General features: G+C 48.0%; 1 protein-coding gene across 6 annotated transcripts; it reads left to right on the top strand.

Annotated features, from left to right (window-relative positions):
* The first annotated feature begins 918 nt into the window (after positions 1-918).
* On the top strand, positions 919-25,452 carry NME9 (NME/NM23 family member 9). Of its 6 annotated transcripts, none has more exons than XM_012102655.5 (12): positions 919-959; positions 1,400-1,436; positions 4,517-4,574; positions 9,725-9,828; positions 12,209-12,280; positions 13,886-14,002; positions 15,072-15,147; positions 17,826-17,908; positions 20,392-20,484; positions 21,389-21,543; positions 23,146-23,285; positions 25,053-25,452. In XM_012102655.5, exons 2-12 carry the CDS (start codon positions 1,404-1,406, stop codon positions 25,148-25,150), a joined length of 1,029 nt encoding a protein of 342 aa, XP_011958045.2. In that variant the 5' UTR covers positions 919-959; positions 1,400-1,403; the 3' UTR covers positions 25,151-25,452. The 6 variants fall into 6 exon arrangements, with proteins under 6 accessions (XP_011958045.2, XP_042092504.1, XP_011958062.1 ...); XM_042236570.2 differs by having other exon boundaries at positions 919-947; XM_012102672.5 differs by lacking the exon at positions 4,517-4,574.
* Positions 25,453-26,674: the final 1,222 nt, after the last annotated feature.

Consider the following 26,674-nt stretch of genomic DNA (forward strand, 5'->3'; position numbering starts at 1 on the left):
AAACCCGGCTCTCCTGCATTGAAGCGGATTCTTTACCAACTGAGCTATAAGGGAAGCCTTCAATTTGGGTTTATTTATTTTTTCTTTGCAGTTTAGTCAGTTTTTGCCTCAGGTATTTGGATGCTTTGCTGTTAGGTGCATATACAAGTATTCTTATGTCTTCAGAGAATTGATCCCTTTAGCATTATATAATATCTTCTCTTTATCCCTGATAAATTTCCTTGCTCTGAAATCTGCTTTGCCTGAAATTAGTATAGTGACTCCAGCTTTCTTTTGATTACTGTAGCATGCCATAGTTTCTCCACCCTTTTACTTCTGTCTTTAAAAACAAGTTAAAAAAAAAAAAAAAACGCTTTTAAACCTGTGCTTTATATTTAAAGTGGATTTCTTGAAGACAACATATAATTGGGCCTTGTTTTTTTTTTTACCTCCTGGCAATTTCTTTTAATTGATGTAGATCATTCACACCATGTTTATAATTGCTTCTATTTTCTCCACTTGACTTTCATACTTCATTTTGAATTTGTAATTTTGTATTCTTTATCCTGAAGGAAACCTCTTCAGATCTGTCAAAACCTGGGAGCCACCCCTGCCCAGTATGTATTCAGTAGCAATAGAAAAGCTGCATGCCAGGCCTGGTGGGACAGAAGGGATGCAGGAATGGAGGGTGCAGCTCTACAGTACATGATGCACCAGATCTGTGCTTGGTGGGTGCAAAAGACCCAGAGAGGACAAACTCTTCAGCCAATGAGGGTTTCTACCGTCCAGTCCTCACAGCAAGAGGCGGGACACCCTCCTGCCTTAGCGCTAGCCCAGAGTGGGCGTGGCTTATGTGTACTCGGGTTCATTTCTTGGCCGCCTTAGTACCCCCCCACCCCGCCCGCGCAGTGTTGCCATGACGACCGTGGCTGGGTCGCCGCAAACTGTGTTGGAAACTCTCGCTGCAGGTTGAGGACCCGGTACCTGTTTGCAGGGGCTCAGTTTCCCAGGAATAAATGGGAACAGTAGGGATGGCAGGGTTCTGCAGGCTTTTTCCGTCCAAATGCCTTGGCAGGCTTCCAGGGCCTGATGGGCTGCGTGGCCCGGCGCCCCTACTAGGGCCTCCGCGCGCACCCCTCCGCCAGCTCCCGGCGGGGAAGGGACTCGGCATGTCCACAGAAAACCTTCTGGCGAGCCAAGAGCCCTCGGGCTTAAGCTCAGCTTTCTCCGTGGGGTGTTCACTTTGGATCACTGCGTTTATTTGCTGCCATTCATAATTAACTTGAAGGAGTGGGGTTGGGGAGGGGGGCGCCTTATCTGAAGGAGGCTCTAGGCTTGCAGATCTACTCAATGTTTTGTCGTGAGGCTGCGGCCAGAATGGCCTGAACCCTCAGTAACAGAGCTTCTGTCTTCTTTGTAGAGCCATGGGCAGCAAGAAAAAGGAAGTTGCCCTGCAGGTAAGTCTCAAGGCGAACTTGGCTTCCAGCACTTGATTGGGGTGGAATGGAGAAGGGGTGGGGGAGGATGGTCTGGAATGGGAAGTGCAGTATAAAAATGACTTCCCTGGTGGTCCAGTGGTCAAGACTCTGCGCTTCCATTGCAGGGGGTAAGGGTTCTATCCCTGGTGTGGAAACTAAGATCTCATAAGCTGCACAGTGTGAGCAAAAAGTTAAAATTAAAATATACTATTAAAATGTGGCATATAACAATGTTCGCAAATTTGAATATTGTACCCTTCTGCCTTAAAGGAATAAAAGCTTATCTTGACCTCTAATGATGACAACTTTTTGTGTGTGCACGTAAATATAAACATGAGGAGGGCATGGCAACCCACTCCAGTATTCTTGCCTGGAGAATCCCATGGACAGAGGAGCCTGGAGGGCTACAGTCCCTAGGATTGCACAGAGTCGGACATGACTGAAGCAACTTAGCAGCAGCAGCATGCATGCAAATATAAATGTATAATCATAAACTTAGATAAAAGCTGCTTATCTTTATAATGCTTATGCAACCGTGAACCTGAAACATGAATTAAAATAAAACAAAAAATAGCAAGAAAATAGGAATCAGTATAATTCAATCTGACATATATTTTGTTGAGGTATATAATTATGACTTGCTGAGAGAATATAAGTTCTTAGAGTCTGGGCATATGTCTGTAACTGTGCCCTTTCTGAAGACCCACTTCTCCCATCACTGCTTTCTTGAAATCATTTGCTTATTCAAAGAATGTTTTGATATTTTATGCGCTATACTTTCCTTATAGAGTGCTTTACTTTGTTTGCACCTGTGACAAGGGAATTAATAAGACAATGACTACCTATTGTCCTGGCCCTGGCCCAATAAGTAGTGGTTGATTCTAAAGCGATGGTTAAGAAAAAAAAAATGCAGGCATGGAAGGGGATGGATGTGGGAATGGAAGTCTTTATTATCATAATGTAACGTGGATGCCTTTTAAAGTAAACTTTAAAACTTTTCATGGTCAGGCTCTAGGCACCTTTCAGTAGATGGGCAGTGGTCTCCAGGCATCTGATTTCTCCTTTATTGTTCTCTGTGGCATCAGCACTTTACATGTGAATTTGCATGTGCTTCTTAAAAAGAAGAAGGCAGTGTCAGGCTAAGGATAGTATGCAGGGGGGCTGGATGGGCAGAGAAGGGAAGAGTTTTGGTCTGGAAGTCAAAGATTTAACGCAGTTCTTGACTCTTCTGGGACTTTGGATAAATCACATAACTGCTCTGGGCTAGAGCTCACCCATCTGTCGAAGAAGCATGTTGGGTGAATTATCCCTAAGGGCCTTTCCAGCACTGAGATTTTAGTACTTTAGAGTTATGAGACTTTTTCTGTGTCTGTAAATCAATTCTAAGCATCTGGTCCTATCATTTATTGCTGTGAACAACACAATAAGCCTCAACCTCTCTGAGCCTCCTTGTTCTTTGTGTAAACAGGAGGGATGATACATACCTGGCAGAGCTGTGGTGATGAGACTCCTGTAGATATGTCCAGGCTTGTGGCTCTAAGCATTTTGCTCCATATGATTGTCTCTTCATGTGTCTGTGTCTGATATTCCCTTTGTAGAGTAATAACATTTGTTATCAATTTTTTTCATGCATATTCCCCAGAGCTCTGAGTTCATTGTGGTGCTCAAAGGAAGTGCGCCCATCTGCTGAGGCAGGGGGTGGGGGGTCGCTATGCACTGAGGCCTCTGTGTAAGCATTGCTTCTCTACCTGGTCAACTCCTTGAAAACAGTGTTCTAGAGTCTACCAACCAGGAACCCTGTCCTCTCCCTAGGTGAGACTATTTAGGGTTCCTCAGTTGACCCAATATCCAAGCAATATAACTCCTAGGTATTTACTTACTGAAGACAAATGAAAGGCTGAACGCAAAAGATTTAACAAGAATGTTCCTAAGTCTTTATTCATAAGAGCCCCAAATCATCTATCAAACAGAAAGTGACGTTGTCATACAATGGAACGTGCTCAGGAATAAAAGTGAACAAACTATTGAGATACAATCACACAGATGAACACCCCAAATCCGCTGAGCAAAAGAGACCAGCACAAAACAAGACACGCTGTACTGTTTCATTTATATGAAGTTTTAGAATCAGTAAAATTAATTTGTTATGACAGAAAGCAGGTTAGTGTTTACCTGGGGAGAGGAGTAGGGAGTGAGTGGGAGGAGACCAGGGGGAACTTTCTGGGGAGCTGGAATGTTCTGTATTGTGAGAGAAGTGTGGTTACCTGGGTACATGCATTTGTTAAAACTCACTCATGTGTAACAGTTCAGTTCTGTATGTCTCACTATGTATAATTCATACCTCCATAAATGTATAAAAAGACAAAAAAAGCAAAAACAAATGAATACCTCCTTGTACATAAATTCAGATAAATGTCAAAATTTAGTGTTGAGTAAAAACACAAATTGCAAACGGAGATCTTCAATATGATACTATTTATGTACACAAAACAATTTTATATATAGTTTTGGCAAAGTAACAAGTAAAAATGATTTCTTAATTTAAAAAATTTTTTTTAAAATTTTTGGCTGCACTGGGTCTTCATTGTGGCATGCAGGCTCTTCTCTAGTTGCTGCCCGTGGGAGGCTTGTCCAGTTCACAGCATGGGCTCTAGCGTGCACCGTCTCAGCGGTTGCCCCACATGGGCTGCCTGGGCTTAATTGCTCTGAAGCATGTGGGATCTTAGTTTCCTGACCAGGGATCAAAGCCATGTCTCCTGCAGTGGAAGGCGGATTCTTAACTACTGGACCACCAAGGAAGTCCCAACAGTTTTTAAAATGAGATTTTTCTTAGGATAGTGGTTATTCTTGGGGTTGGAGGCAGGAGAGAGAGGAGAAAAGAAGACTGGGCAAAGAGGGCAGCTTGAGCTGTATTTGTCGGTATTTCACTGAGAAAGAGATGGAGAGAGAAGAGAGAGACCTGACTGATAGATATTAGTAGGTAACCTAAAGCAAACGCACCAAATTGCTTCCCCATGGGCACCCACAGTAATATAGCGTCTGTTCCTCTCTGATGCTAGGTCAACGTCAGCACCCAAGAACTTTGGGAGGAAATGCTCTGCTCCAAAGGACTAATTGGTAATTTAAGATGATTTTTTAGACCCATTCTTTTCAAAATTCCTAAATGGCATATTGAACCATGGAGGGAAAACCTGCAAAGAGTATCATTTCCCTATAACCTTGAGTTTCATAAATAAAGAAGAAGGTAATTCTTTTGTGTGTATGTACATATCTGGTTTCAACATCTGTTAGTCCAATTCAGGAAACTAGTCAGTACTGCCGGATAGCAGGGTTCCCTTGTTTTAGAGCTGATTGTCATGCTCAGGGCATATTTGGTGTTAAAATTACTTGAGGCACAAAAGGGGAAGGTATTGAAAGGAACAGATGATCTCTTGGAACTCGAGGGCTGGACTGAGAGCCAGGTAGCTCAAGAGAGTGGAACCACGGGCTGCACAGTCACTAGGAAACAGCACAGCCTCCTGGTCCCCTACCCTCCTTGTATCAATATCTATCGCTGAGTAACAATTTACCCTAAAACTTAGCAGTCTATAGCACTCAACATTTATTATCCCACAGTTTCTGTGGACCCAGAATCCAGGGGTTGCTTAGATGGGTGCCTTTGGCTTGGGGTCTCTCACCAGGCTGCAGCTAAGGAGTCAGACCAAGAATGTCAAGGCTCAACTTAGAGTTTAACTTACTTCCAAACTTGGTCATGTGGCTTTGGCAGATCTTCAAAGGTCATTTCCAAGTCCATTCCTGTGACCATTGGCAGGATATAGGTCCTTACTGGCTGTTGGCCAGAGACATCCGTTTCTTGCCATCAATTTCTCCATAAGGCTACTCACAACATGGTAGCTTCTTCCCCCCAGCCCCTCCACCCAAAGCAGGGTTCAGGGAGAGAGAAAAAGAGAGCGAGCAAGTACGCAAGAGAGGTGAAAGTCACAGTCTTCGTGTAACCTAATCTCAAAAGTAACATCCCATCACGTTTGCCCTGTTTGTTTGTGAGAAGCTCTGGGTCGAGCCTGCACTCAAGGGCAGAGGCCCACACAAAGGTGTGAATCCTGGGAGACAGGGCCCACTGATGGCATCTTAGAGGGTGCCCATCACAGCTGCTCCCCACTCTTTCTTTCTCCACTTCTTTTCTTCTAGAAGGGCTCTATTTTTGTGTCTGGTTAGTTCTTTCTATCAATGCACCTGCTCTGTCAACTTGTATCTGCTCTCATCTCTCTCCTTCGCTGCCCCCCACACCATGACTTTAGCACTCAAACCCCCTCCCCCAGCCCTCTCTCAAGACTCAATTTGTCTCTGCAGCCTTGTCACTCACTGTACTCTGGGGTGTGTCCTGGCCTCCAGCCTGTTTCCAGCACATGCCAATAGTTTCCCCACTTCCTCACTCATATCCATGTTGTTCCTACTACCTGGAGTATCATGGTCCCCCAACAGACTGTAGAAATCTTTCTCCTTCTCAGGCAGCTCTAAAGCAGCCTCCTTGAATGAAAACTTTACTGAACCTATGTGTGGTCACCTCCACCTGGTGTCTCTAGGGCATCTGGGATGGACTCTGTCTCAGCCTTCCAGCAAACAGCCAGCCTTGTGTGGCCCCTGTGTGGCTGGGGATTCCATGCCTGCACCCAGCCTCTAGACACAGGGCCAATGTCTTTTCATCTCTACCTGGAGCACACATGTCCAGGCCTGGGCTGAGTGGGTACTTAATGAATGCGGTTGCGTTGATCCAGGATGGAATGTGAGTCTGGCCACTCTCTATTACTTGAGGGGCTACAAAGCTTTGTTGATGGTGCCAGTTCTTAACTATTTTGTCCATACTGTTTGTCTGTGCAATCAGAACACGGCTCCTGGATAAAACTTTTATATCTTTAATAAAAACTCATAAGAAAGTGAATTTCTTACTACTCATAAGTAAGAAAACCACAAACTCATCGTGTTTTGAGGATTTGCCATGTTCCAGGCACCCTATGTGATCATAGCTGCCATCTATGGAGCGTGGAATTGTTGAGCCCAGCGCTAAGCGCGACATGAGGAAATCATGCAGACTGAAGGCAGCAGGGGCTCATCTGCCTCGTTCATCAGGCAGTCTCAGGAAGACATGAATCTTTCTAGAGCCAGCAGAGATTTGTGCCCAAAGTCAACCACCATCTTGGAACTCTGGTTGGCTCTCTTCCATCTGCCTTCAAACATGCAGAAGTCTATTCAGGTTTGCACACACACACACACACACACACACACACACACACACACACACCTCCCTTTTCACTTCTCTGCCATTTCTTCCCTCCCTTCTCTGCTTCCTGCCATTCGATCTCTTCATATAGTGTCTCCCCAGTCCCCAGTCCCTTCTCCCCCTTAACCATGGCAAGTGTGCCTTTGTCCCCACCACTCTTCGGAGAGCCAGGGAGTGTGAGAGGAGATGGGAAGTTGGTACAAATGACTGGGCTGACCTATCAATGGAAATCCTGCATACAGATTGGTAGCTAACTGTGTCCCAGTTTTGTTTTGTTTTGTTTTGTTTTTTAATCTGCCAGAGCTTGAACCTGTTCTCCTTGGTGGGCTTGGATACAGGGTCATCTGAGTCTCCCAGGACTTTTTCCCAGTATGACCCAAATGCCTTTCTCTCCCATTACTGGGGGTCTACTGAAATTGCTCAACTGTGAAGCTGTTGTCCTTAAGGAAGCCCAGAGCTTCATCCTCTGCCTGGATGCTAAGGACCAAATCCCTCTCTCTTGCCCCTGCTGATGTCTAACTGCCTTTGGGACTATTTGGCTTAGACTCTCTGGTTGCTACGGGAAATGAGCATATCTGGAAGCTAGTGCACTTCCCTCCCTCCCTCCCCAAACGCTCTCTCCCTGCCTTCACTCGGTTCTTTTCCTCTGCTGGGCTCAATGGTGGGTATTCCTCACACCCGCAGGACTGTCACCCCCCTCCCCCCAGTCTTTCCACTTCCTTTTCAAAGTCTCAGGGATTCTTCCATTCCTTCCATCCCTCCCTTGACACTGCCACCCCTGTGTCTGGCTTCTCGATCCCTCCCAAACCCAGTCTGATTCTATCTCTGTAAAACTATGTAGCTTGGCCGAACTGACTTATACTCTTGAATTTGTGCATCTTCATTCCTAGAGTCATTGAAAAAGCATGAACTATGGCATCAGACAAACCTCAGTCCAAAACTTGGTTCTACTCCTTGAGAATTTTTATTTTGTTTTACCTTGGGTTGGTTATTTCATTTCTAATTCTACGGTAGGATAAAAATACCTATGTTGCTGGATTTTTTTGAGAGAAAAGCCAAGTGCAGATGGCTTAGTAAATATTAACTCTCTTTTCTAAAAACTTACTGTGAGTCCTCATTGCCTAGTAAATCAGGATGGAGCTCCTCAAACCCACATTCCTTGCTTGTCCAGTGGTCTCTGTCACCACTTCCCACAGCCCAACCCCAGTGGCCCCTGTACACCCCTATCATGCTTCCCATCATGGGCTCCCTCTCTGCCCATCCAAGCCTGGCATTTCCACAGTGTCCAATGCAAGTCACCCCTCCACTGGGTAACCTCTTCCCAACTCCTACGGTACAGTGTTAGTGCTGCCAGAGTCTATGCTAACTTCAGTCATGATAATTTAGGGAATTCCTTGGCAGTCCAGTGGCTAGAACTTGGTGCTTTCACTGCCAAGGACCTGGGTTCAACCTCTGGTCAGGGAATTAAGATCCCGTAAGCCATACCAGTCCATTCTGAAGGAGATCAGCCCTGGGATTTCTTTAGAAGGAATGATGCTAAAGCTGAAACTCCAGTACTTTGGCCACCTCATGTGAAGAGTTGACTTATTGGAAAAGACTTTGATGCTGGGAAGGATTGGGGGCAGGAAGAGAAGGGGACAACAGAGGATGAGATGGCTGGATGGGATCACTGACTCGATGGATGTGAATCTGAATGAACTCCGGGAGTTGGTGACAGACAGGGAGGCCTGGCGTGCTGCGATTCATGGGGTCGCAAAGAGTCGGACACGACTGAGCGACTGAACTGAACTGAAGCCATATGGCACAGCCAAAAAAGGGGGGAAAAGATATTCTATACCATGCTTTATTAATAAATGTTCTCATATGATGTGAAAATTGAAATATGAACCTTCAAAAAGTAAAATCACAAATTGCTTGCTATTAAAACTGGCAGAGCTGAGAGTTTGTAAGCAGTGTCCACACTCCCTCCCCATGACCAAGCACGCCTGCTGCTGAACAGAAATGCCCTGCTGTGTGGATCAGGCATGAACCCTGACTGCTGAGGTCTTCATGAAGACATCCTTTCTCTAAAATGTGACCATCAGGATGTCACCATCTAGCACTTACATGCAGTGTCTGACTGGGCTGGGTGGGTCCTGTGTGTGTCCGCTGCACACGTGTTGGCTTTGTTGCTTAGCTTCTCGCAGGCCTCGAGGTCTAGTGCCGTCAGACAAGCGGGTCCTTCATATCCAGTTCCTGCCACACTCCAGAGACCAGGACCAAGGCAGAAACAGGCACCCCAGTTTCCACCTAGGTCTCTCTTAGGTTCACTTTCTGGGAGAACAATGTTGATTTGATAGAGTAGGTAAAATCCCCCTTTACCCAAAGCAAGTGGCTTTTAACTTGTCAGGAGGAAAGGTTAATGCTGTATTTAGTAGCTAAGAGTTGATTGTATGCTGACAGGTCACCTACTATTCCTCTCAGAAGGGATACTTTCAGTCTAATTCAAATAGTTACAGAGGGCCTCTCTGTGCTAGGCCTGAAAATTCCTTGTGGTAAAGGATGCATGTTAAGTAAGTGATTTTCACTCTACTCACTTCATTGAGTTTAGAATTTGGAACACTGAGTTCATAAGGGAACGCTGTTTCCACTCTCGCTCCTGCTCTGCTGGGAGAATACATCCTTTTAACCAGCAAATGGGGCTTCCCTTGTAGCTCAGTTGGTAAAGAATCTGTCCGCAATGTAAGAGATCTGTGTTCAGTCCCTAGGTTGGGAATATACCCTGGAGAAGGAAATGGCAACCCACTCCATTATTCTTGCCTGGGAAATCTCATAGACAGAAGAGCCTGGAGGGCTACAGTCCATGAGGTCACAGGAGTTGGACATGACTTAACGACTGAACCGCTAAAGCACCACAGCAAATAAAGATGGCCATCGGAGTGGGTGGGAATGCGCTGGTATCAATTTTGCCTGACGTGGCCGGGCGCTCCGGTTTCTTGGTTCCCCGCAGTTGTTGACGTCTACCAAGGCTGGTGTGGCCCCTGCAAGCCCGTGGTGAGCCTCTTCCAGAAGATGAGGGTGGAGGTCGGCCCGGACCTTCTGCATTTTGCATCAGTAAGATCCTCTCTCAGCAGAATGTCGAACAACGGTTGCAAAAAAACTTAAACATTGAAAAACAGGAACAGGAAGCCTGAGGGGCCTTTTGCAGATCATGGAGAGAGTATTCGTTGTGGAGTTTCTGCTGATGCCAGTTTCTCGGGCGAGGAGGTTTCCTGCCTTCCCGCCTCTCACAGTCCTGGTGGGCTTGGCCACCCCTGATGCTGGAGCAGGGACTACTTGGCCACTCTGAGGCCAGTGCTCCGCTTTCTTGTCTCCTGGACACTGTGAAGCCTGGAGTCTCACTTCCAGAGCACAGGGTTTAAGATCTCTATCCTTGCTCCTTAAAGAGGACTTTCAGCAAAAGTTTCCTTGGGTCCTTGGATGGAGATGGGAATCACTTCCGGAGACGCGCGTAGGAGACGCGGGATGAGCTGCAAGGGGTGAGGCTCAGCCAGTAAACACGGGAGCGACGCTCCCTCGCGATAACTCTGGAGAAGCTGGGCTTCCGGGGCTTGCCCCGCTCTGGGGAGCCTGTGGTGAGGCTTTGGTGGAGGAGCGCAGGAGGGGCCTGATGGTGGGCTTTATCCAACCTGGAGGCAGAGCTCAAGCACCCTCCTGTGTCCCAGCCACTAGGAGCAGACGTGGGATGGTAGCGGAGGAGCTCCCTTGATCCGGAGGAGCAGCTGTCATTCCCTCCTTATTTTATTCCTCAAAACACTACACTGGCAACACTTTTTACCCATATGCTGACAGGACACTTGTTAAGGTTCAGATGAAAAGACATTAGAAGGAGCAGCATGAGAGAGAAAAGCCAGGGCTCCACCTGGGGAGGGCATCACTCGTGTGTGTGTGTGTGCGTGTGTGTGTGTGTGAGTGAGATGTGTAATGGATGTGTGTGATGTGTGTGGTGTGTTATGTGTAACATATGTGTGTTGTGTAGTAATGTTATGTAGTAGTGTGTTATGTGTAATGTATATGTGTGATGTGGTGTGTGTGATATGTGTGTATGGTGTGTGTTATGTGTAATCTGTGTAGTATAGTATGTGACTTATGTGTAATGTGTGTGTGTGATGTGATATGTGTGTTATGTGTATTGTGTGTGGTGTAGTGTGTAATTGTGTGTGGGTATATAATGTATGTGTGTGCATGTGTGTGGTGTGTTATGTGTATGTAGTGCGTGTGGTGTGGTGTATGTGTTACGTGTAATGTATGTATGTGCTGTGTGTGTAGGTGGTATATGGTGTGTAGTATTGGGGGTGTGGTGTGGTGTAGTGTGTGTGTGTGTGTGGAATGGGGATGAAGTGTGTGTGTGTCGTATGTAGGGGGATGTGGTATGTGTGTGTGTTTTGTGAGTTGAGGAGTATGTGTGTATGTGATGTCTGTGTGGTGAGAGTGTTGTGTGTGTGTATGTGGTATGTGGTGTGGGGATGAGGTGTAGGTGTGTGTGTGTATGTGGTATGGGGATAAGGGGTATGTGTGTGTAATGTCTGTGCATGGTGAGTGTGGTGTGTGTGTGTATGTAGTATGGGGATGTGATATGTGTGTGTGTGGTATGTGAGGATGTGGTGTGTGTGGGATGTGAGGGTGTGTGGTGTATGTGTGTTGTGTGGGATGAGGGGTATGTGTGTTTGTGGTGTCTGTGTGTGTGTATGTAGTATGGGGATGAGGTATGTGTGTGTGTGTGGTATGTGAGGATGTGGTGTGTGTGGGATGTGAGGGTGTGTGGTGTATGTGTGTTGTGTGGGATGAGGGGTATGTGTATTTGTGGTGTCTGTGTGTGTGTATGTGGTATGGGGGTGAGGTGTGTGTGTGTGTGGTATGTGAGGGTGTGTAGTGTGTGTGGTATTTGGGGGGTGTGTGTGTGTTGTGTGGGATGAGGGGTATGTGTGTGATGTCTGTGTGTGGTAAGTGTGATGTGTGTGTGTGTGGTATATGAGGGTGTGTGGTGTGTGTGTGTTGTGTGGGAAGAGGGGTATATGTGTTTGTGATGTCTGTGTGTGGTAAGTGTGGTGTGTGTGTGTGTATGTATGTGATGTGGGGATGAGGGGTGTGTGTGTGTGGTATGTGAGGGTGTGTGGTGTGTGTGGTATGTGGAGGGGTGGTATGTGTGTGTTGTGTGGGATGAGGGGTATGTGTGTATATGAAGTCTATGTGGTGAGTGTGGTGTGAGAGTATGTGGTATGGGGATGAGGTGTGTGTGTGTGTGGTGTGTGAAGGTGTGTGGTGTGTGTGTGCTGTGTGGGATGGGGGGTATGTGTGTTTGTGGTATCTATGTGTGTGTATGTGGTATGTGACGGGGGGGATGAAGGCTGTGTGTGTGTGTGTGAGATGCGTGTGTGAGATGTGTGTCCCACGCGGCTCTCCCATCACCTTGCTGACCATCTGTCTCCTTTAGGCAGAGGCAGACTGTCTTGATGTGCTCGAAAGATACCGAGGGAGGTGTGAGCCAACCTTTCTGTTTTATGCCGTGAGTACCTTTACAGTCGGGGATGGTCCCACAGCTGCACCCCTGAGGGTTCAGAAGGACACCTCTCACCAAGAGCCCACACTATTCCCAGCAAGAGGTGCTGGCTTCTCCTGACTTTATTGTTTGGCCGAGGACCAATGCCCTCAATCACGGCACTACTCGCGGGCAGAACCCTGAGGAGTCACTCTGGGCTGCAGGCCTCCTGAGGGCTGGACTTGGGACAGAGGACGATCCCCTCGGACGCCTGTGCGCCTTCTAGCTGTGAGCACTCTTGACCCAAGTCTCACTCCCGGCACAGGGTTTGGCGAGTCCCACTGTGCTCCACAGAGGGAACATGAATGCTCCACAACATGAACGCTCCTGTATTTACCTTTGCTTCATCATTAAATGTGAAGATATGCTGACATAAAGTTGGAAATGAGAAGGTCGATGCATGACAACCAGTGGTTTAGCATTTGCAAAACTGCCCGGCTGCCTTCAGCTGCGACATCCACGTGGGGCTCCTGGCCCCTGAGGGTCTACCATCTCACATCTGGCTCCTGGCTTTAGGTCACCTGCCAGGCCCTGAAGACAACGGGTTGATTTTCTCCTCCTGACTCAGTGCAGTGCTCCGTCACACAGTCAGGGAAACGGGTCTGCTCACCAGGGCCAGGGTTGTTTAGCTTGGAAACCTTCAGGCTCCTGCCCTCGGCAGCAAGTCTCACAAGTTGGAAGCTTCTGGTGAAACATCATTTGAGCTTTGGCCTTCAGGAGGGAGATTGAAGTTATTCGATGGAACCTGGTCGGGGGGATGGGGAGCGGGAGATGCTGAGATGGACATGCCCCCAGCCACATGGCATCAGAGCTCAGTGGCAGAAAAGGCATCATTACCGCAGTGGTTTGCTTGCCTGACCCTGGAGCATGCAGATTAAAGCATCAGTTATAACGGCCATGTGGGGGCATGTGGCAGCTTGTCACCATCGTCATGCAGTGGTGGTCCCCGAGGGTGGGATGGACACAGAAGGAGGACCCAGTATATGTGATGGTCTGTGAGTGACAGGCATGGAGACTTCTGAAGAATCAAAGATGGGAAGCTCCAGTTCCCTGCAAACAGCACCTCCACTGTGAGGTTCTCCCTGATCACCCCAGATGGAGTTGGGATTTGACTCTTGCCCCAGATCCCAAGCACCCTTATGAATGCAATGGCCTTATCCTATTGTAGTTGTTTCTCTGACACCACCGTCTCCCTCCCCACTCCACACCCAAGTCACTGAGGGTGATGTCTGTGTCTTTCCATGTTTCGGGTTTATGTTCTATGCCTCTGTCTTGGTGTTGGGCATAGTAAGTGCTCAGCTGATACTTGTTGGATGAAGGAGCCACAGAGAGGCCACACTTAGTGACTCACAACCTATGGCCCTGGTCCTCTCCCACCTTACTCCCCGCTGCCCTGAAGGAAGTTTTGAAGGGAGGGGAGCATGGGTAGGGGGCAGAGAAGTGACTGGAGGCCATGGGTGTGGGGTCCATGGATCTTGACCTTGGGCACACCCCCAAAGCCCTTGGACACTCGCTAGCTCTTGAAAGAGGTTGCTGTCATGTGATCTGAGGGACCTCTGTGCTGTGTTCCAGGGAGGAGAGCTGGTGGCAGTGGTGAGAGGAGCGAATGCCCCACTGCTGGAGAAAACCATCCGCGAGCAGTTGGAGGCAGAAAAGAGGGTGTTGGCTGAAGGCAGAGAACGGAGGGTGGTAAGTGGCCAGGCCAGCAGGTCCCTCCCCTGCCCCGCCAGTGTCCTCCCTATCCCTGGAAAGCTTCAGTAAATGCCCACCTGCTCAGGGGATGTGCAAAGCCCACTAGGAAGTCTTTGAGGAAGTCATCTTCTTCATCCAGAACACTTTAGTGTCTCATCTATTTCTCGCTCATCCCCACTTTATTTCCCAACAGGGGCTTCTGTAACCCTGACAGCGAATTCAGAAATGAAAATGAAGTTATGGGTCCAGGAGTGGGTTGGAGGAGTCAGCCTCAGGGGAACATCTCTCCTGGTGACCTGCCCTTCCCTCTCATTCCTGGGTTTTATTTGTGACCCCAGGGGGTTCATTTCTTTAACTAGAAAGGGGTCATTACTTTGAGAAATAGGATCAGTAAGCACTAGTTGTGATTTAGGTACAGTATTTTCAGAATAACATGGACTGTGAGTTTTTCATAAAGAATTGGCAGCCTTTGAAAACTGACACCCCTTAGTTAGAAAGAAGTATTTCCTGGTGCTCTGAGCAGCTGCCACAGGAGCCTCAACGTTGTGCAGTATCCAGTGTTCAAGTCTTCACACTCAATTCCAAAGAGCAAAGCTCTGTTCTCATAGAATGGATTGGAATCAAATCATATATTTTCCCCCAGAAAACCGGCAAATTTTCCCCAAGAAAGAAAGCACTTGTGCCTCCTCTACAGATAAATGATCTATCTTTACTACTTCCCCACGCAGTGTAGCCGGTTGCTTTCTAAATGTTTGTATTTCAGTTCTTTGTTTGTCTGCTTGTCAACTCTCTATTTCATCTTTATTCTTCCTTAGTTTCTATTTGATGCTCATGGAAACAGGCAGGCTCTAAACCTTAAGATCAGCATGGATTTAATTGCTCTCACCCTCTACCACCATCCAGTTACTCAAACGGACCTTGAAAAGTTTCCTAGACTGATAATCTTGACCCTTTTCTTTTGCTCTGCATTTGGAACCTTTACTTTCTTGGCTTCCGTTGGTTGTTGAAGGTCTTTGTGGAATTTTAATCAGCTGTCTACTTTCTGTCTGTGACCACTTTGTACTAGATTAAAGATGAAGCTCTTTCTGATGAAGATGAATGCTTTTCTCATGAAAAGAATGATGGTGATGATGAGGACCTGGGTGAGTACAGAACCAACAAGCAAGCAAAAGGCAGTGCAGACTCGGACTTGGTGTGTTTCTTAGAAAATATATGAGTAGTAAGTTTATTGAATAATCTGAACTCTGGGAAAATAACCCATAAAACATTTCATCTCCAATCACCTGACTTCAAACATACTGTGTTAATCTCCCTCCTGTGCTTTAATTGCATCTTGAGTGTCTTTCTGATCATGTTCAACTATAACAAGTGTGACTTTCATGACAATTACTGAGCATCAGGAAAGGCTTTCTTAATAAACTGAGGGGGGGGGATGACACTAATAAGGTAAAGTGATGAGGTGCTGGGGTTTCCTTAGTCCTTATTTGAGTTAAGAACTTGAGTTTCTTTAACCATTTTTCTCAAGTGTGAGAAAGTCAGCTGTACTGAACCCCTTCCCTCCCCATAGCCCTGTACCCTCTTCCTCTTAGTCCTCAAGTATCAACTCATGGATTTTACACTCCTGAGCACCACTGTTCTTCCTGAGGCTTCAATATGTGAACATCTTGACCTGACAGTGGGAAGAGAAGCTAAAAGTTAGGGAAGTTGTTGCTGGCAAGGTGGCTCCTGATGGTCCCTGAGACACCAGAGGAAACCAGGATGTGGCTCAGGGACCAAGCAAGAGAGAGGAGGAAGTTCTGATTACTGCCGGAACGAGAAAAACTGCTATTTATGTGTGGATGAAGAGGACTGTCTGAGATAGATTCTAATAAGGGATGTGGTGCAGTTTAGGAGAGCAAGAAACTTCAAGTATGAAAGAGAAGTCAGCGATTTGGCTTCTGCAGGAAACATTTGTTGTCTCGTTTACGGATTATCTCTTCTTCTCTTCCCCATTATTTTCTCCTAAATCCAGTCTCTCCACTTAGGAAACTACACAGCGCCTGCCCTGCCCTTAGCCTTCCGCTCTCCCAGCTCGGCTTCCTGGTCTGCACTCCTTGGGCCGCCCTCTCCTCTGTCTCTGCCCACCTGTTCCTCCCAGGGCCCCAGTGACCTTCTTGGGGCCAAATCCAGCAGGCAGTTGCCAGTCAGAGCCTATGGTGTCCTGCTGCAGGCGTGGCTGCCGTCCATAGCGTCTTCCTACTCAAAACCCTCTTCTTGAGACTTCCCTGGTGGTCCAGTAGTTAAGATTTCACCTTCCAGTGCAAGGGGGATGGGTTCAATCCCTGGTTGGGGAACTAAGATGCCCCATGTGCTAAGTCACTTCAGTCATGTCCAAATCGTTGTGAGCTTATGGATTGTAGCTCGCCAGGCTCCTCTGTCCAGGAGACTCTTCAGGCAAGAATAGTGGAGAGGGCTGCCTCCTCCAGGGAATCTTCCGAACCCAGGGGTTGAACCCACATCTCTTATGTCTCCTGTGCTGGCAGGTGTGTTCTTTACCACGTGTCACCTGGGAAGCCCTGAGATCCCACATTCCTTGTGGCCCCAAAACTGAAGCAATATTGTAACAAATTCAGCAAAGACTTTAAAAACGGTCTGCATAAAAACCCCACAAAAACAAAAGTACCCCTCTTCTCGTCTGATGTCTGAGACATCTCAACCTTTCTCATTTTCTTCTTATTTTCTCTGGCCTGTCCATAGCCTCCCCTTCCTCAGCTTCTTTTCTTTTGCTCTCTCTTCAGACTGGAGTTCTTGGGCTCCTGCTCTGGCCTCTTCTCTTCTCACCTTATACCTCTGTGTGGTCTCTTTAATTGGTCAATTCATAAGGGGATTTAAAGTCCAAGGATTCATAGGATATTAGAAATAGTGCTTATGGAAGGATGAACCGATTGGCTGCTTAACATGATCAACACTTCTTTTTCAGCCCATATTTTTTAGATTTTCAGAGTCAACACAACTGATGTGAAAGCTGAAAAGAGAAAATAGGCCATGGGGGATATAGTCTGTGGACAGCGTGCAGAGCTCACCAAGGCCAAGTCCATACAAATGGGAATCCGACAGGGATGGGTTTGTGTACAGATGTGGGTTCCCCCGAGGCGTCTGTGGGCCTGAGCAGTGGACAGAGGCCATGCGGCATCTCCCTCATCACCACAGCTGCTTGACCTGTGGACATAGCCTCCCAGTAGCCTGGCCAGTGAGCTCTGACTGGTGCCTGGGCTCCAAACAACAAAGCGGCTGATTCTCAGGAGAATGGGACAGAGACAGAGGAGTCTGGTAGAACGTGCCAGCCCTGAGCAGACTTGGGGCCTGGGGCAGCTACCACTGACCACATGCTAGAAAGTCAGAAAGACACACCGAGAGGAGAATACAGTAGGTTGCAGTTAGAGACCAAGAATCATTGCAGGGGGAGAGGGGGGGGTGTTGCACAGGAAGGGACGAGAGGGTCGTGGCCTGCTTCGCCTCTGTTCCAGCTCTGTCCCCTCTCCAGGCTGACTTGGTTGTTTCTGGGTTTTGCTCCTGAGTCTATTTGATTTCCCTCTCCACCTCCCATCCTCTCCTCCTTCCCCACACTCTCCCTCCCAGTTCGTGTCCCTTGCAGCCAGGCTGGGGGTGGGGTCTGGAGCAAGACTCCTGCATTCACTAGAGTCCAGGTCAGCAGAAGCTCAGCCAAGAGGCTGGGGGAGGGAGGCGGGGGCTGTGTGGAGCTGCACAGTCCCTGTGGAGAGCATCCTGAGAGCCTCCTGCGAGTCCAGGGTCTGACAGCAACATCCCCGGCTTGTTGCAGTGTCATCAGAGAAGGCCTGCACCTTGGCCATCATTAAACCAGACGCGGTGGTCCATGGGAAGACAGATGAGATTATCATGAAGGTAAGAGAGACAACAGGAGACTTCTGAGTTGGGAAGATCCCCTGGAGGAGGGCATGGCAACCCACTCCATTATTCTTGCCTGGAGAATCCCCATGGACAGAGGAGCCTGGTGGGCTACAGTTCATGGGGTCGCACAGAGTCAGACATGATGGAAAGACCTAGCCCAGCAGCAAGAGAGACAACATTTCCCTTACAGACTGTACTTGTGTCTTCTCTGCTGGAAAAACAGGGCTGGGGCATAGTGTAGCAGTGTCCTAGGGGGAAGAGGCATCTAAGGAGTTTAATTAAAATTCCAATGAAGGAAGTCACAATATTTCTTTCTTTGTTTTTGGCTGTACTGGGTCTCTGTTGCTGTGTGAGGGCTTTTCTCTAGTTGCGGCACGTGGGGGCTATTCTTTGTTTCCGTGCCTGGGTTTCTCACTGGGGTGGCTTCTCTTGTTGTGGAGCACAGGCTCAGTACTTGTGGTGCGCGGGTTTGGTTGCCCTGTGCCATGTGGGATCCTCCCAGACCAGGGATCGAACTCATATCCGTGCATTGGCAGGTGGATTTCTTAAACACCAGGAAAGTCCTAAATTACAATTTTTAAATTGAATCAGGTCAGATATGACGAGAATGAAGGTCTCCACTGCTTTTAATGTTGTTTTTCCATCACCTTTTACTTTCAACACATTGAAATGTGAATTCGTGCTTGCTTTCAGTTCAGTTCAGTCGTTCAGTCATGTCCAACTCTTTTCAACCCCATGGACGGTAGCATGCCAGGCTTCCGTGTCCATTACCAACTCCCAAACCTTGCTCAAACTCATGTCCATTGAGTCAGTGATGCCATACAACCATCTCATCCTCCGTCGTCCCCTTCTCCTCCTGCTTTCAATCTTTCCCACCATCAGGTTCTTTTCACATGAGTCAGTTCTTCACATCAGGTGGCCAAAGTACTGGAGTTTCAGCTTCAGCATCAGACCTTCCAATAAATATTCAGGACTGATTTTCTTTAGGATTGACTGGTTTGATCTCCTTGCAGTCCAAGGGACTCTCAAGAGTCTTCTCCAATATCACACTTCAAAAGCATCAATTCTTTGGCACTCAGCTTTCTTTATAGTCCAACTCTCCACATCACTACTGGGAAAACAATAGCTTTGACTATATGGACCTTTGTTGGCAAAGTAATGTCTCTGCTTTTTAATATGCTGTCTAGGTTGATCATAGCTTTTCTTCCAAGGAGCAAGCGTCTTTTAATTTCATGGCTGCAGTCACCATCTGCAGTGATTTTGGAGCCCCCCAAAATAAGGTCTGTCACTGTTTCCATTGTTTCCCCATCTATTTGCCATGAAGTGATGGGATCGGATGCCATGATCTTAGTTTTCTGAATGTTGAGTTTTAAGCCAACTTTTTCACTCTCCTCTTTCACTTTCATCAAGGGGTTCTTTAGTTCTTCTTCGCTTTCTGCCATAACGGTGGTGTCATCTGCATATCTGAGGTTATTGATATTTCTCCTGGCAATCTTGATTCCAGCTTGTGCTTCATCCAGGCTGGCATTTCACAGGCACCCCACTCCAGTACTCTTGCCTGGAAAATCCCATGGATGGAGGAGCCTGAAAGGCTGCAGTCCATGGGGTCGCCGAGGGTCGGACACGACTGAGCGACTTCACTTTCACTTTTCACTTTCATGCATTGGAGAAGGAAACGGCAACCCACTCCAGTGTTCTTGCCTGGAGAATCCCAGGGACGGGGGAGCCTGGTGGGCTGCCGTCTATGGGGTCGCACAGAGTCGGACACGACTGAAGTGACTTAGCACTCTGCATGTAAGTTAAATAAGCAGGGTGACAATATACAACCTTGATGTACTCCTTTTCCGGTTTGGAACCAGTCTGTTGTTCCATGTCCAGTTCTGACTGTTGCTTCTTGACCTGCATACGGATTTCTCAGGAGGCAGGTCAGGTGGTCTGGTATTCCCATCTCTTGAAGAATTTTCCACAGTTTGCTGTGATTCAAAGGTTTTGGCATAATCAGTAAAGCAGAAGTAGATTTTTTTTGGGAACTCTCTTGCTTTTTCAATGATCCAGTGGATGTTGGCAATTTGATCTCTGGTTCCTCTGCCTTTTCTAAATCCAGCTTGAACTTCTGGAAGTTCATGGTTCATGTATTGTTGAAGCCTGACTTGGAGAATTTTGAGCATTACTTTGCTAGCGTGTGAGATGAGTGCAATTGTGTGGTAGTTTGAACACTCTTTGGCCTTGCCTTTCTTTGGGATTGGAACGAAAACTGACCTTTTCCAGTCCTGTGGCCACTGCTGAGTTTTCCAAATTTGCTGGCATATTGAGTGCAGCACTTTCACAGAATCATCTTTTAGGATTTGAAATAGCTCGACTGGAATTCCATCACCTCCACTAGCTTTGTTCATAGTGGTGCTTTCTAAGGCCCACAGGACTTCACATTCCAGGATGCCTGGCTCTTTACCGTATATATGTGTGTATATCTCCTACAGATCCAGGAAGCTGGGTTTGACATTTTAACGAATGAAGAGAGAACCATGACAGAAGCAGAAATGCGACTTTTCTACCAACACAGAGCTGGAGAGGTCGGTTTTCCAGTTTCGACTTATCCAACATGCTTTCATTTCTTTCTCCTCCTCCAATATTATGTTTCAAATTGATATTAGTTTGGGAGAAACTAGACTTTTATGAAGAACAAGATTGTGAACAGCAAGTGGGCCATGGATTTACTCTCAGCATAATGATTACAGGCTGTGTCAGGGAGATGTTGCTTGGTATGCTCCCAACGACTAGAGTTTGACTCTAACTTAAGTAATGAAGTAAGGAATTTATTGGGGGGATTCTCTGTGACTCCCAGCACTGGAGAAAGAAGGCTGAAGAAGTTGCAGGAGAAGGTGTGGGGACAAGAAGAACCAAGGCAGGGGTATGGATTTCTGAAACAAAACTTCACAGGGAGTCACTTCAGGTGCCCCTGTTGGCGGATAGATTCAACCACTTTTCATCTGTTTCTGCTTCTGACTCATCCACCTGGGAGACAGGGTCTCCTAGCCTGGGCCCCACCTCTCAGGTGTGGAGGGTGTGTGGGGAGGGGTGGATAGGCATTGTGGTTGTCGGCCCGACTAGGACTGAGTGAAATGGGGAAGGGCTGCTCCCCAAAGGAAGCTTGAGTGCTGCTACTTGAAGAAGGAGGAAAGGTTGCGAGATGCTCAGCTGTATCCCCTGGTTTCCATGTATGTGGTGGTCTTCTAAATGCTGTCTAACTTCTTATAATTTCATGCTCAACCCCAGCATGTCATTTCAGAGCTTCATCTTCCTGCCTTTAACTTATATTTGGGTTCTCTGTGTCTTTGGGTACCACTTCCCCTTCCTGGGATCTTCCAGGGCATGCTGGCTGGTGGTGAGGCAGCTCGTGGGCCCTCTCCCATCCTGTGGGTGGGGTGGGCCCCTGGGGCCCCTGGCCTAATCCGCTCCCTTCCCTCCCTGTGCTAGGACACATTTGAGAAGCTGGTACATCACATGTGCAGTGGACCAAGCCACCTCCTGATCCTCACCAGGACTGAGGGCACCGACGACGTGGTCACTGCCTGGCGAACCCTCATGGGGCCCTGTGACCCTCATGTGGCAAGGAGGGAGCAGCCTGACAGGTAATGTCACCAGCAATGGTCCTTCATGCATCTCAACACCTGCATCCGAGGAAGCTGAGAGCCCTGCTAGGGCTTCAGCCCAGAATTGTGGGTAACACAGAAGGCACTCTGATGGCCACGAAGCTCCCTCTGTTATATGCTGAGGAGTCCCTGCCCTTTGTTATGTATTTGAGGAGACCCTGACATCCTCTCCCTCTGATCCCATCCCAGCCCTTCAGAGGTTGCCTTCTTGCTGCCTCTTCCCCTCTTTCTGAAGGCTGCTGTGCGTCCAGTCCTCACTGTTCTGTCTGTAGCAGAGGGTTTGTGGTCCCAGAGCCATCTGAAACCCTGACCCAGGAAGTACAGATTCCAGGGCTACACCCAGGCCTGCTGAGTCAGAGACTCTGAGTGGGGCCTAAGAATCAGCAGTGTGGACTCAGCCCCCCCACCTCTCATCCCCTACTCCATACCCAAGGTGTCCTGAGGTCCCCTAGAGTCTGAGCACCCTGTTCTGCACACAGCACTAGGCTGCTTTGGTCGGCTCCCTGGCCTCGTGTGAATGTTTACCCTGACGCCACCACTGCCAAATCCACTGTCTTGCCTTTGAAGCTGAGAGAGGCCCCGCCAACAAGACAGACATTAGCAAGAGACTAACTGCAGTTGTACTTTATAGTTGTAGGGAGCTGGGAACACTCATGTTTGAGGCAGCCGGGGCTGATGAAAGAGCCCAGAGTTCAGATCTTAGGTTTTCTGAGCCTCAGTTCTCTCATCAATAAAATGGGGTTGTGAGCACCTATCTTGGGAGGCTGTTAGAGTGCTGTGGTTAGAATCTCTCTTCTTCCTCTTGCTAACTGTGTGGTCTTGGGTCATCTGTGCTTTAATCCGTCTGTCTTAATATCCTCATCTGGAAAATGGGAACTGCAATGGGAAAGGACCTGCCTCAGATTGAGAGAGAGAAAGAGGGAACTTGGAACACTGTTTGAGATAAAGGAAATCTTAGCAGTATTAGTATTATTTTAGGGAATCTTGAGGGATTAACTATGCCAATTTGTATCAAGTCCTCAGCAGGGTGCTTGCCTAGCCCCCAGTAGTAACGACTACAAAATGACAGCTCCTGGGCTCACACCATGACTCATGCATATTTACCCCCTTTTAAAAATGTTTATTTGGCTGCATCAGGTCTTAGTTGCCACACGTAGGCTCCGGAGCACAAAGGCTTCAGTAGTTGTGGCACATGGGCTCTTGAGTTGCGGCACATGGGTTTAGTGACTCCATGGCGTGTGGGATCTTAGTTCCAAAATCAGGGGTCAAACCCACACCCCCTGCATTGCAAGGCGGGTTCATCATCAGTGGACCACCAGGGAAGTCCTGACTCATGCACATTTAAACTGGGGGTCATGATGGTCTCCCTAGTCTCCCTCACAGGGTTGCTGCACAAATGAAACAAGGTCAGAACACCGCTGGTTACCATCACCCTTGATGCTGTTCCTGGCATTTCCAGCCGAGAAGGCCACGTCACAGAAATGCTGCCTGTTGATGGGTAGCTAGTGGCTACGTTGCCAGAGATCAAAACATTCTTTTCAAATGAGACTGTTCTTTCTTGTACATTTTGGATACTGCTAGTCTCCGGGCTCAGTATGGCACGGAAATGCCCTTTAATGCAGTCCATGGAAGCTGGGATTCAGAAGACGCCCGTCGGGAACTGGCCCTGCTCTTCCCCAGCTTTCGGTTTTCAGACCAGATTCCAGAATCCGCCCCTCTGGGTAAGTCATCCAGGCAGATCTGGTCTGTATTTAATCCCCAGTGGGGATGGTGTGTGTGTGTGTGCGTGTGCGTGCGTGTGTGCGTGCGCGTGCGTGTGCCTGCCTGTGGTTTGGGGGTGGGGGTGTTGGTTACTGATAGTAACTATGTGGTAACCACCTTCAGGAAAACTGGGCCCCTTAGGAAACTTTAGCAACTGTCCTGCTGTTTTATTTTCAGAGTAATAGTGTTGTTTCTTAATACATTACATTTTTTGCTGCATATTTCACTTTGAAGCCAAACTCTTGTTGCAGAGTTACTTTGCATTCTCCCCTGGAAACCATAGGAAAATGTAACTAACTTTCCAGAAGCCAATTTCCAAGGCAGAGGCCAGTCACTGGGCCACTTTCTCTGAGCTCCGCAGGCCCCACCAAGCCTTTGATGGGGTTGCCGAGAAATATAGGGTTATACAGAAGTATCCTCCACCTGGAGCTGCTGTGGCTGTCGTATCCCTCAGCCCCCACATTTGGGAAAAGTGTGATGGGCTTTTTTGGAGGTACCCCTTCCAAATCCGGGTGAGAAAGCCACGGGGCTCAGAGCACATGTGATCTGCCCCACTCCATGAGTGGGAAAACAAGGCCCCTGCTGCCCCTGCCGAGTTGCACATCTCTGAGCCTGAGGTGAGGCGGAAGGGGCCAGGAGTGAACATGCTGGGAAAAGCAAAGGATGTGAAGGTGGCCTTCTTGGGAGAGGGCTGCCTGCAGATCTGAAACGGTAATAACCTCTGTATGCCTGCATGTTAGGGGTTTTCACCCAAATACTTCCCTAAATGTTTATGTTCATCATGGTCTCCTCAAGATCCACATCCAGCCAAGTAAGAGTACGTGGTCAGAAGGCAAGGAAGGGAAGGGTGAGAGCTGACCCCTGCTGGCTCTTGTTTAATCCTGGCGCGGCCTGCTGCTGGCTGAGGGACAACTGGGAGTGAGATGGAGTTCAGGGAGGAACTCTCACTCTGGTGTGGGCGGTACTGGCAAGACCAGCTTGCCTCTAGGGACCTACCCTCACAGGGAGCCCACCATGTGTGGTCAGGGGACCTCCCCATCCGTTTGGGGTAGTGACTGGAACAAGAAGGTATGACTCTGGGGAAGGAGGAAAGGCAACTGGCTGGGCAACACCTCGGGGAGAGCTGGGAGAGTGTGAGCCTGACCTCCCGTGATAATGAGCTGAAGGGTCTGGGCCTGGATCCCACCTGAGATAAGTGCACAGCTTCCCGTGGGGGTGACCGGAAGTGGCCTGGTTGGGGTGTGAGTGTTCTGCCCCTTTTCTGACATACGTGTTGCAGCCTCTCAGCCGTCAGGAGCAGAGTGTGCTTTCCGTGTACCCAGCACTTTTTCTGGGCCCTGGAGACAGAGAGTCTTGGGTCTGAATCCTGCCACTGCTATTTATTAGCGGAATAGCCTTGGGAGAGTTACTCTTTGGGACCTCAGTTGCCTCATCTGTGAGATGGAGATGACGAAACCTGTTACAGCCCCATAATCATCATCTTTCTCAGAGGGTTCTTGTGACACTCATAGCCTGGGGCCTGACACAAGTGCTCAGCCAGTGTCACTTCCTTTCCTAATTCTTCCCTAGTGCCTGCCCCACATACTAGGACCTCTTTGCTGCTCTGTTCACCCTGACCCCTAGCCTCACTGTCTACCTTTCTGCTGTTCTCTGGTGGGCAGTCTGTGGGTGGGGGAGCAGGACTGGGCTGTTGTAAGAAGACCTACAAAATGCCTGTCATCCCACAGGCCATGAGGCTGAAGGAGCGGAGGGCCCCGGCAAAATGCTGTGCTCCCCGGAGGATGTGGATGAGGCAGCCCGTGACCAGGGTGAGGCCACAAGCTGAAGTCAGAACGCTTATATCTGCTGCACATAAGGAAACTTCCAGAACTGGAACTTCCTCTTTTGAGTACCAATACTTTCTTGATTTAGCTATCCTTCATGAATAAAAATAACAGTATCCACTTTCCTGCCTTACTAAACAGTATGAATGTAGAATATGTACTTTTGGGGGGCCATCCTTGACATTTTAGAAAATAAATGGACATCAGTCATTGAACTCTGCCGTGACACGATGTCATCTCAGGGGATACTTACTGAGCTAGAGGACAGTGTCTCCCCAGGAATAAATCTACATTATGGATGAAATGATTTTATTTTTTAGACAAAATTTTTAAAAAATATTTATTTGCTGCGCCGGGTCTTATTTGCAGCACTTGGGAGCTTCAGTCTTCACTCTGCCATGCAGCATCTTTAATTGCAGTTCTTACTTGCAGCAGATGGGATCTAGTTCCCTAAGCAGGGACTGAACCCAGGCCCCCTGCATTGGGAACGAAGTCTTAGCCGGTGGACCACCAGGGAAGTCCCACGGATGAAACAATGTGAGCGCTTAACTTGGTAGCAGTGAACTTGAAATCAGTGCAACAGGACTGGACGTGACACTTCAGGGCTTATGGGGGCAGATATAAATCTGCTTTAATTCAGGCCATGGTTACAACGGGCAGTCCTGGAATAAGCTGATTCACCATTTGTGGTTCTCCATGAATCAGAACATGTTCAGAAAATAGTGCTTGGGGGTTACATTTGGAACCAGGGTTCAACTAATTTTCTTAATGTCCCTCTCTCCTCATTTCTTGGGTTTCTGATTTTGGCTAAAGCTGAATTGTATTTTATTAAAAAAATTTTGTTTGCCTGCACCATGGGCCTGTAGGATCTTGGCTCCCCAACCAGGGATCAAACCCCAGCAGTGAAAGCTCCAAATCCATGGGGCCACCAGGGAATCACCAAGACTAATTTTAAAACCTGAGAGCTCCTCGTGGTGGCACCAGCTTTCACTCAATTGCCTGGTTTAGTTGTTCCTTCATGGGTCACAGGAGTGTTCAGTAACTATCACTACTCCTGTGAGTAGCAACATCCCAGCTACTCCTTCTTACCGGTTTGTTCTTTGGTTTATTGTAAATGCACTGAACCTGGGCTTACTCTTTCCTCTCTGACTTGGGAAAAGGCTGTGTTCTTCTACACCATGAGGTAAATGGCTGGTTTTCTCATGAGGTGGCTTTGTGCTTATGACCTGAAGAAGCTCTCTAAATGGACAGTTTGTGTCCACAAACTGTGTTTTATGGGCACACTACTCTGTCCTTCAGTCTGTAGCATGAGCCCTTCAGGGCTGGGGCCAGGGACACAAGGAAGAATCAGGCTGTAGAGGTTGGGATCAAGGCCTGTGACACTGGGTTCAATTCAGTTCAGCCGCTCAGTCGTGTCTGACTCTTTGTGACCCCGTGGACTGCAGCATGCCAGGCCTCATTGTCCATCACCAACTCCTGGGGTTTAATCAAACTCATGTCCATTGAGTCAGTGACATCCTCTGTCA

The sequence above is a fragment of the Ovis aries genome, chromosome 1 (assembly GCF_016772045.2).
Source record: "Ovis aries strain OAR_USU_Benz2616 breed Rambouillet chromosome 1, ARS-UI_Ramb_v3.0, whole genome shotgun sequence".
NCBI lineage: Eukaryota > Metazoa > Chordata > Mammalia > Artiodactyla > Bovidae > Ovis > Ovis aries.